At 51.0% G+C, this 10,364-nt stretch overlaps 1 protein-coding gene and 2 non-coding genes across 10 annotated transcripts; 2 read left to right on the top strand and 1 right to left on the bottom strand.

Annotated features, from left to right (window-relative positions):
• Positions 1-139: 139 nt before the first annotated feature.
• On the bottom strand, positions 140-2,751 carry LOC145940425 (vesicle transport protein SFT2A). Of its 8 annotated transcripts, none has more exons than XM_083045574.1 (6): positions 1,949-1,967; positions 1,481-1,597; positions 1,302-1,319; positions 992-1,161; positions 739-856; positions 140-656 (listed from the first exon to the last, which is right to left on the bottom strand). In XM_083045574.1, the coding sequence occupies exons 2-6, from the start codon at positions 1,547-1,549 to the stop codon at positions 528-530; spliced, it is 504 nt and encodes a 167-aa protein (XP_082901700.1). In that variant the 5' UTR covers positions 1,550-1,597; positions 1,949-1,967; the 3' UTR covers positions 140-527. The 8 variants fall into 8 exon arrangements, with proteins under 8 accessions (XP_082901700.1, XP_082901699.1, XP_082901698.1 ...); XM_083045573.1 differs by lacking the exon at positions 1,949-1,967 and adding an exon at positions 1,817-1,924; XM_083045572.1 differs by lacking the exon at positions 1,949-1,967 and adding an exon at positions 2,583-2,751 and having other exon boundaries at positions 141-656.
• A 126-nt stretch (positions 2,752-2,877) lies between these two features.
• On the top strand, positions 2,878-3,070 carry LOC145941294 (U2 spliceosomal RNA). The gene has a single exon (XR_014426161.1). It is a non-coding gene; the product is annotated as a U2 spliceosomal RNA (small nuclear RNA).
• Positions 3,071-9,719: 6,649 nt separating this feature from the next.
• LOC145941296 (U2 spliceosomal RNA) lies at positions 9,720-9,904 on the top strand. The gene has a single exon (XR_014426163.1). It is a non-coding gene; the product is annotated as a U2 spliceosomal RNA (small nuclear RNA).
• The last annotated feature ends 460 nt before the right edge of the window (positions 9,905-10,364 follow it).

Below are 10,364 nucleotides of genomic sequence, written 5' to 3'. Positions count from 1 at the left end.
ATTATAAATATTATTTAATTAACAACTTTGTATTTTAATATTTAATTTGTCAAGAAAATAAATTATGTGCTTAAATATTTTTTTATTAAAATGCAATGCATTTTTAAATAATTTATAAAAATACAATGTACACACTATAATATTAAATTCTAACAATAGTACAATAGTAATAAATGTTAAGAAATATATAATAATATAATATTTATTATTATATACATTGCATATCAATTAACTCAGTCCATAACAATTCAAGTAGCGCAATGTATTAGGTACGTATCATATGGAATTAAGTATATCATTTGTGATATACAAAAGATATTTCATAATATTGTATTGTCTTGTGTATATATTATATAATTTTTTTATAATCTTTAAATATCTTAATATTTACCTCTTATAAAATGAGTTGAGTATAATCGACACATTAGATATTATAATGTGATAAAAGTGTCAGAGAAGGCACTGTAGAATTTAAATATTTATACAACAAACTTTGATACAAAAAAAAAGAAAAATGATTGTTTTTCTCATGTAATACAAGATTCCACTGTCTTTTTGACGGCATCACGAGCATATGGTATATATGACAAGGAATACCATGTCATAGCTAGTGACTGAATAATTATAAATAGGAGAGCTAAACCAGGATTGTGCAACTGAAAACAGAAATGTATTATAAACATTATGAGAAAGATATTATATATATATATATAATCATAGGAAATAGAAAGTACTTACATATAAAGCTGCAAATAGTGTCAAACCAATAGTGGTAAATACTAATACAGTTGCAATCAATCTTGTTGATGCAAACATCTTCTTAAGTTGATTGTATGGACCCATTAAGAAACATGTGCTATAAAACAGAAATTAACATATTGATATTTAATATAAATAATATAAAATGACATAACTGTCCTTAATAGCATACAATTTATATATTACCGAAGTCTAGAATCATACAATTGTGTAAATATAATTTGCATTTTACCTTGCTAAAGAGATAATATTGCCTAGAGTATAGAATACAGCAAATACAGTGAGGCCTTTTTGTAAGAATAGTGCAAAGGATCCAAGAAATGAACATAATATGCCTATGATGAAGCAAATCGCAAAACCTTTTATCCTGGTAGACCAACTTAACGTCGTTTGATCCATGACCTATGTTGAACAGAAAGAAATATTAATCTTCTAAAATTTTCCATAAAATACAAACTCATTATAATTATATGTAATATATGCAGATGTTGCAAATATATATATGAAATATATATACTTGTAGCAATGCTTTATTAATTTACCGTGAAATCCGTATCAACCTTCCATCGTTTATCAAACGTAAGCATTTAAAATAATAATTTTGATAAGTTTATGTTTATATATAAGTATGTATATATAAAACAGGATTTTCATAGAAATAATATATAAAAAAATATAATTATAATTAGTTCAGTATTGATAGTCTAAGAAATGTAATTACCTGCGTAATAATACCACTCTCCTCATCGCATCGTTCATTGCCATTTAGGGCTCTTCTTAATTTATCCATTTTTTAATTCAATAATGAAAACGAATTGTGCAATTATTCCCTCCAAAACTGGAATAACGAATTCATCAATTCATTAATTTACTGATTTACTCGATATGAGGTTATAAATACGAGGTTATAAAATTACACGAAATATTTGCGTTTCCTTAACAAGCTTTCGAATTACACGTATCACTTTAATTTATCAAGCAAATAATCGATACATATTAATTTTTAATTGTGAAAGTTACATGCGCTGTTATATTTATGTATACGTGTCTCGTTTACTTTCGTAGGAGGTGTGTTTGCTATGTAATTCGAAACTCTTGTCAATTTTTATAAAGAGAAAAATAACTGGAGAAATTTGCATTGAACATATTCTAGGCAAGGGTCAACCGGGGGAAGGGGATATTAAATTACGTCATCATATTCCACAATTCGCGCAACAGAGAGATAATCATTTCTTTATATAACTTTCCAAATTTCTCAAAAAAAAAAAAAATATAAGAGAAATATATATGTACAATATGTGTATAATTCTTATACAAAAATGAGCATAATTAATTCCATATGGTTATATTGAACATTAGCTAATTATGTTTTAATCTTCTCACGATTTAAATTAATTAATATTATGATTAAACTGAATAATATTATAAAATAGTAATATATATATATGTGTCATAAATCTATACATACATATATTGTATGATATATGAATTTGTGAAAAATTTTAAATTTAAATTAAAATATATGGATAAGCAATAACATAATTTTTTTGTATATGCAAATTATATTATTATATATATAATTTCATAATAAATGTTACTTATACATTATTTTCTATAGAAATTTTGACGTTTTATTTACTTGTATATTTGACCAATTAATCCATAACAAATTATGTAGCATGTATTCACAATTATAGATTTGTTTCATAAAAAAAAACTGTCAAAAATGAAATTTGAATATTATATATAATATTTTATAAAGTTGAAAAAGAATTAGAGATACAGCTATATATGAACATGACCGAAATATGCGAAATACTAACCAAATTTGCGCCACTATTAAGCACCGGATATCAATTAGCGGTATTAATTAACGATGTTAATTAGCGGTACTAATTAATCACCGCTAATTAATTATTCAATGAACAATAATAAAATAGAAATAACTATTGTACAGCGTTACAAACAGACTGATAGGTTAGGGATTTGGCGGGCTACAGGCAACAGAAACACGAAAGTTTCGGTCGCTACCGCTACGTCGCGCAATTGAACGAAAGCGTTTCCATAAGTAAAATTTCACAAATATGCTATATAAAACGTTTAGAATGAAGCATAGGCATCGCTTCTCGGCTCTCTGAGCTAAGATCAAAGTGTAGTATCTGTTCTTATCAGCTTAATATCTGATACAATCCCCATAGGGGATTCAGAATATTAAACTGATTTTTGGAACCGGGCGGGTGACCGGAGCTTGCTCCGACTCTGCCGCGGGTCGGCCTGGCATTGCAGTACCGTCAGGAACGGCCTAATGAGTTAACCTAAAAATAATTATCATTATTGTGGTGGCTCATTATTAGCGGTGGACACCCGTGTTGCACTTCCGGTTTCTGAAAATCAGTGACGTGTTCGGGCGAAATAGTGTCGTGCGAGGAGAGCCGAAGGCCGGGACTTTGTTTTATTTACTGACCGTTGCGTCGCGAGTGTGCGTGTTTCGCGTTTTCTTTCCGTTGCCCGGCCGCGAAGTGGTCATCGAGTGTCGCGACCGCGGGTGCCCTGGGAGTCCGTGTGCCACGTGGACGTGCGGTGCATTTGGGGTTAAGGAGCGCGGGTGCGACGTGCGTGCGTGTGTGTCGCGTTCCGACGGATCGCCGCGGACGCGTGGTTCCGCGGTCCGTCGGCGCGTGGTTCGCGAGTTGAAGACCGGGTGCTCCGTTGCACGTCGCCCCCGCGTTCCACGTGTGATCCGCGTGTGTGTCGGGTGCCGACGGCACGTGTCGGGAGTTTCGCGCGGTCCGTCGGCACGTGGTGCACCGTCCGTGCGTTTCCGCGTGTGATCCGCGTGGTGTGGTGTGGTGCGTGCCGACGGCACGTGTCGGGCACGTGATCGTGCGGTCCGTCGGCACGTGGTGCGCCGGCCGCGCGTTTCCGCGTGTAAAATATAAATTGTGCAATAGCCTCGAGTTCATGTCAACCAAGAGAGGTTAGGGGCGCGTGGGTGCGGTTCGCGAATGCACCGTGCGTCCAGTGATTTAATTAATTTATTATTATAAACCGCCTGATTAACCTCTGCCGAGTCAAATTCATATTTTTTGTTTCTATTTATTTATTTATTTGTGCGTTACCCGCATGTGTTCGCGTGACTCGGCGGATTGATCGGGCGGAATACTAAAGCCTCGTACACCGACCTAAGGCCTGATCCGCAGGTCATCGCGGCATGGCACACGGGCGGAATCCCCAGGAGGTTGTCCTCGATTATCCGGTAGCGGGGAAGGTTAAATGTCCCCGGTGCTGGCTAAGCGAGGACAGCGCTATAAAATCGCGAGGCGAGTTCTGCGACCCGGCGCATCTCGCTAAACACCTAAAGAAATGCCACCCGGGGGACACCCTGCAATATAAGTGCGCGACGTGCGAGTTCCGGGGCACCGGTGCTTACCCCTTAAAATCGGTAAAGGCGCACTTCGACAGGGCGCATGCAGGGGCTCCCTCGGGTGGCGCGCTGGGTCGCGGAGCGAGCGGCACCCGTCGGAACAAAAATAGTAAAGTTGATGTGGTTTTAGGTACGAGGAGCCGGACATCGGACGCGGCCCCGCCGCCGACTTCAGCGTCTGGAGAGTCGTCGCGGACACGAGTGTCCTCGCGGCAGCCCAGGCTGCACTTCACGGCCCCTGTCACCTCCACATCGCCACCACCTACAGCCCCCTCATATGCGGCCGTCACAACGGCGAACCCGGCGACGCGGAGAACGTCGCCGGCAACGAGGGCGGCCGCCTCCCGAAGGCCGCAACCAACGGCGGAACGTGCCGCGCCGAGTGGAGCGACGGCCGTCGCTCCTGGCGCCGGGGTGCGTCCGCCGACCACAACTTCCGGTGGCAGGCTGTCATCAGGTAAGCGCAGCGTCCGCAGCAGCAGCCCGCCTACCGCGTCCAGAGGGGCACGCGCGCTTCCCCTCGCGTCATCCAGAGGGGCGGTGCCGAAGAAGACCACGGCTCCCTCCGTGACCCCGCCATTTGCCACCGGTGCGGCGGGGTCGTCCAGGAATCGGAGGTCGAGCAGCGTGCCTCTCGAGAAGAGCGGCGCGTCAAGACCGGCGCGCTTGCCTCCCCGTCCGTCGCCGATGGGCGACGATTCGCCGCCCTTCGGCGGCGGCGGAGGCACACGGAGAAGGACGCCCGAGAGGACCCCGCCAATGGTCATCCGAGCGGGTCCTTCCACCAGGAGCAGATCTCGGGCGTCCAGCGTGCCGGTCGAGAAGAGCGACGTGGAAGCGAGGCGGGTAACGAGATCTATGCGGAAAGACGCGCCGTGGGGGTCGCATGTACCAGCCGCGTCGTCCAGGAGGACGGCGCGTGCGACACGACCGGCCACCTCTGCCGGCCCCGCGGTGCGTAATCTGGACGCTGCGCTTTCGGCGTCGCGAGGCTCGGGGGGGGCGCGGGGACCGACGAGGACGTCGCCCCTGCAGCGTGGGAACACGCCCCCCCCGGGGACCCCTGGCTCGCCGTGCATAATGTGCGGCAGCCCTGCGGGGGCCCCCCTTATGACCACGCCACCGGCATTGCCCGCGACGTCGATGCCTGCCACCCTGACGACGGCGACGGTGACGACGACGACGTGCGGGTCCCCCGTCATGTCGACGGGGGTCCCCGCAAGGAGACGGAGCACTCCGCTCTGTTCTCCGAACCTCCCAACGATCGTGGAGGTACCGTCGCCGTGCATGCGGGCGCGCCCCGAGGAGGAGAGGACCCCCATGACACCCGGGGAGATGGAGCGGCGGTATCCGGCGGCAGCGGCGCTGGACACGGAGGAGGACGAGGGGGCTTCGCGGGATGGGCCGTGGAGGGTGAGCCTGGGGAGAAGGGCGAGGCGTCGGGTCGGTGACGACTCCTCGGATGAGGATAGTCCGGCGGCGGCGGGGCCGCGGGTGGTGCCCGGTCCCCCGCCACAAACGCCGGCGAATACTGTAAGACCATGCTCGGTGGTTCTACAAAAAACACTCATAAAATCTATTTCAGGTGTTCGAGTCGCGGGAGCTGCGCCGCGGAGGGACGACGCGGAGGGAGCCTCGGGTGGCGACAGCGGGAACAACGGAGCTGGACATCCGGGTGCTCGCGGAGATGCCCGCGGGGTGTGCCGACGGCGGGGAGCGGCGCCTGCGACCGGCTGCACCGGAGCGAGCGGGAAGTCACCGCCGGAGTCCATTGTGCGCGGGGGCGGGGTGCACCGCCGAGGTGGAGGTCCGCGGCGTGTCGGGGTGGCGCCTGGCCGGCCGTCCGACGATCGACCGGCGCCTGCGACTGCCGCGAGGCAGCGCAGGCGGGCGCGGTTGGTCGCCCGTGACGAGCTGGTTGGGCGGGCCGACGCCGTCGCCTCGATTGCGGACCTGGAGGAGTTCGCGGCCTCGGTCGCGAACTTCCTCGGGGAGGATGCAGCGAGAGTGACCGGCGGCGATGCGCTCGACGCCCGCGACCGCCCTGGTCGGTCGCGAGAGGCGCGAGCGCGGCGTGGCGAGGGGGTTTGTCCGGCGCGGGGGGACGCCAGTGGGAGCGGGGGGCCGGCGCGGGCCGGTCCCTCGCAGTCGGGAGAAGGACGCGGGGGCTGGGTGCGTGAAGCCACCCGCATACAGGCGCTATACAGGACGAACCGACGCAAGGCGGTCCGAGAGGTGCTATCTGGGCCTGCCGACTTCTGCCAGGTGCCGAGTCGACAGGTCCAGGAGTACTTCGAACGACTGTACCGCGGAGGGGAGGATCTGGGCGGCGCCGCCGCGGAGGTGGAGCGCGCTGACCCCTCGAGCCAGGAGGAGGAGGATGCTGCGTTCCTGCTGGATCCGTTCACGGAGCGAGAGGTGGATCGTCGGCTCCGGCGCATGACGAACTCTGCGCCGGGGCCTGACGGTATCGCCTACCGTGACCTCCGTGCGGCGGATCCCGGGGCGCGGCTCCTCACCTCAGTATTCAACACCTGCTATAGGCTCGAGGCAGTCCCGGCGTCCTGGAAGACCTCCAACACAGTTCTCCTATTTAAGAAAGGGGATCGGGAGTCCCTGGAGAACTGGCGTCCTCTCGCGCTGGGGGATACGACCCCCAAGCTATTCGCCGCGCTCGTCGCCGACCGTTTGACCGGCTGGGCGGTCAAGAATCGTAAATTGTGTCCGGCACAGAAGGGATTCCTGCGGGACGAGGGGTGCTACGAGCACAACTTTGTCCTGCAGGAAATCCTGACTGATGCGCGGAGGACTCGGCGGCAGGCGGTCGTCGCGTGGCTGGATCTTTCCAACGCGTTTGGCTCGATCCCGCACGCGGCGATCCGCCGCGCTCTCGTTCGCTCCGGGGCGCCGGGGGGCATTCAGAGTATATGGGACTCCATGTACGACGGGTGCTCCACGCGGGTGCGGACCGCCGGGGGTTACACCGCGCCTGTCTCGATTCGCTCGGGGGTTCGGCAGGGTTGTCCGCTGAGCCCAATTATATTCGATCTCGCTATCGACCCGGTGCTGCGTGCAGTCGCCGGTGTCGATGCGGGATACGATATATTGGGCTTACGCCGCAATATTTTGGCGTACGCGGATGACCTGGCGATCGTTGCCGATTCCCCTGAGGGAATGCGGCGGCTCCTGGCCGCCGCGGAGGGCGCGGCTTCGTCGGTGGGGTTGCGGTTCAACCCTGCCAAATGTGCCACCCTGCACATTGGTGCGGGGGCGGGCGGCAGGGTCCTACCGACGGAGTTCGCCATCCAGGGACAGCCCGTTCATCACCTGGCGAACGGCGAGCCGTACCACCACCTTGGCGTGCCGACCGGCTTCGCGGTTGACGCGACACCGTTCCGGACCATCGGTGGCCTCCTCGAGGATCTTCGGGCGGTGGACCGATCCCTCCTCGCCCCGTGGCAGAAGGTGGAGACCGCGGCCTCTAACATCCTGCCGCGGATGGACTTCTTGCTGCGGGGGGCGGCCATGGAGAAGCGTCCGCTAAAGGCCGCTGACCTGCAGATACGCAGGACAGCCAAGGCCTGGCTTAATCTCCCGCAGAGAGCGAGCGCGGAGGTAGTCTACCTCCCTCCCAGCCGGGGGGGCTGTGGACTGCTTCCGCTGGCCGACCTCGCGGATGTCCTGTCCGTCGCGCATGCCTTCCGTATGCTTACGGCTGGCTGTGAGACGGTCAGGGGGCTCGCGTGGGCGTCTCTGAGGGGGGTTGTAGCCAGGCGCATCGGCCAACCACCTACCAACGTGGATGTCGCGGCTTTCCTCTCGGGCTCGCTCGAGGGGAGGCTGCGCGACGGAGGAGAGCGCTCTCTGTGGTCGAGGGCTCGGAACGCTGCCCGGAGGCAGTCCGACAGGTTGTCGCTGCGGTGGGAATGGTGTGCGCCGACCGAGGAGCTGGTCCTGGTGTGCCGAGGATCCAGGGGCGCGACGGTGAGGATACCGCCTGGGGCCCGTGCCCAGGTGGTGACCCGTTTGCGCTCTGCTGTGGCGGCGTGGTATGAGACCACCCTCCTCCGCAAGCCTGACCAGGGGAAGGTGTTCGAGGTGTCATCGCGTGCCGGAGTGAGCAATCACTTCGTCCGCGGTGGCAGCTTCACCCGCTTCGCTGATTGGAGGTTTATCCACCGGGCACGTCTGGACGTCCTCCCGCTAAACGGCGCTCGCCGTTGGGGGGAGGGCGACCGGAGGTGTCGGCGATGCGGGGGAGCAGCCGAGACCCTTCCCCATGTGCTGGGGCACTGCGGGGTCCACGCCGCCGCGATACAGCAGAGGCACGATGCCGTCCTGCACCGCCTCTGGAGGGCTTGCCGCTTGCCGGGGGATAAGCGGGTCAACCGGCGTGTCGAGGGTGTCGACGGGGAACTTGGGGAGCTACGGCCTGACCTTGTGGTTAGGCACGAGCCCTCCAAGAGTGTCGTCATATGCGACGTCACGGTCCCCTTCGAAAATCGGCTGGAGGCGTTCTATGAGGCTAGGGTGAGGAAAGTTGAAAAGTACTCACCTCTAGCGGAGGAGCTCCAGCGGAGGGGATACCGGGTCGTCGTGACGGCCTTCGTCGTCGGCGCGCTCGGCTCATGGGATCCGGTCAATGAGGCGGTGCTCCGAGAACTGCGCGTGACTAACGCGTACGCCTCGTTGATGCGCCGCCTCATTGTATCGGATACTATTCGCTGGTCAAGGGACATCTACGTGGAGCACGTGTCCGGCGTGCGCCAGTATGCCGCTCCCTCCCGTTCCTCCGCGAACGGGGTTCTCGCGACTCCGCCGCGAGCGATTCGCCGGCGTTGGCCCATCGGCTAATGGTCGTGACACTCCGCGAATGAATATACGGGAATGAATGTCGCGTGTCCTGCCCACATGGTATGCCTGTTTTGTGACTGAATGTGCGCTTATTTATTTTTTATTTATTTTTTGCGACTGTATATACGTGCATGCGCTTATTTTGTATCTCGCGCTTATTTATTTTTATCTATTTTTTATCTTGCGACTGAATGCACTTATTTATTTATTTTTTCTTTGCGACTGTATGTATGAGTATTTATTTATTTGAATGCGCTTATTTATTTTTATTTATTTGCGACTATTTATACCGTGCATGCGATGTGCATGAATGTGTTTGCGTGGATATGTGTGGGCTCCGTGAATGAATGAATGATAAGAATGAATTTCGCGTGATACACATTTTAGTTATTCGCCGCGTGTCCGCCCTCGGACCTATTTCTTATTTTGCTTGCGTAGACCGGGGGTGGATATAGTGCATGCATTGTTGGAGGATCGTCGCCCCGGTCAGTCAGCCGGGGCGATGATTTTTTATTACTTTTAACTCGTGAGATTGGGGGGGCCTGGGCCCCCTCAACACTGTATTGCATGGTGCCCAGTGGCGGGGGGGGCTATTGTCCCCCGCCAATGAAATTATCATTGCACGCGGCTCTAAAAGCCACCCTACTGTAGTACACCCTGGGGGGGCTTGCCCCTCCGGGGAACATTAATTGTGTTTTCAATAAAAGGCTTTAATCTGTTCTTATCAGCTTAATATCTGATACAATCCCCATAGGGGATTCAGAATATTAAACTGATTTTTGGAACCGGGCGGGTGACCGGAGCTTGCTCCGACTCTGCCGCGGGTCGGCCTGGCATTGCAGTACCGTCAGGAACGGCCTAATAAATCATTCAAAGAATAATTCATTAGCTATTTATTAATTAGACTTTACGGTAGAACTCGCGTTCACGCGGTTCGCCGATAATGGAAAAAACTATACCCAGCGGTTAGCGGTTACGCGTATAAATTTAACACGCTAATACTCAGAACTGAGTGAGCCAGTTGTTTTATTAATTTTATTAGCTTTATTATTTGATATTTCCATAAGAGTAAATTTGTTCGAATTATATTCAGACTGGCAGCGATGAGATAAAATTTTTAAGTACAGGAATTATCAATACTATGTAATGATATTAATGCAGAACAAATACAAAGAGATATTGTTCGATGATATTTTGAACAATAATTCTTTATTTTTACATGTCATTATTACACTATTATTTACATATACATTGTACAAATAAATAACATGTTTTATTGATTAATGTACATGCTTCATTAATATACTAACAATAAGTATATTATAAT

This window comes from Prenolepis imparis, unplaced genomic scaffold, assembly GCF_030444845.1.
Source record: "Prenolepis imparis isolate NDT839.2.m4 unplaced genomic scaffold, iyPreImpa1.0 SCAF_9, whole genome shotgun sequence".
In the NCBI taxonomy this organism is placed as follows: Eukaryota; Metazoa; Arthropoda; class Insecta; order Hymenoptera; family Formicidae; genus Prenolepis; species Prenolepis imparis.
The sequence above is the reverse complement of the archived record's forward strand: the minus strand, read 5'-3'. Positions and strand labels throughout refer to the sequence as shown.

Coding starts and splice junctions, on each gene's coding strand:
- LOC145940425 (XM_083045572.1), bottom strand. CDS start 1,549: ATGGATAAATTAAGAAGAGCCCTAAATGGCAATGAACGATGCGATGAG. Junction 857..991: donor AATATTATCTCTTTAGCAAG/GTAAAATGCAAA, acceptor TCTGTTTTATAG/CACATGTTTCTTAATGGGTC. Junction 657..738: donor CACTATTTGCAGCTTTATAT/GTAAGTACTTTC, acceptor TTCTGTTTTCAG/TTGCACAATCCTGGTTTAGC.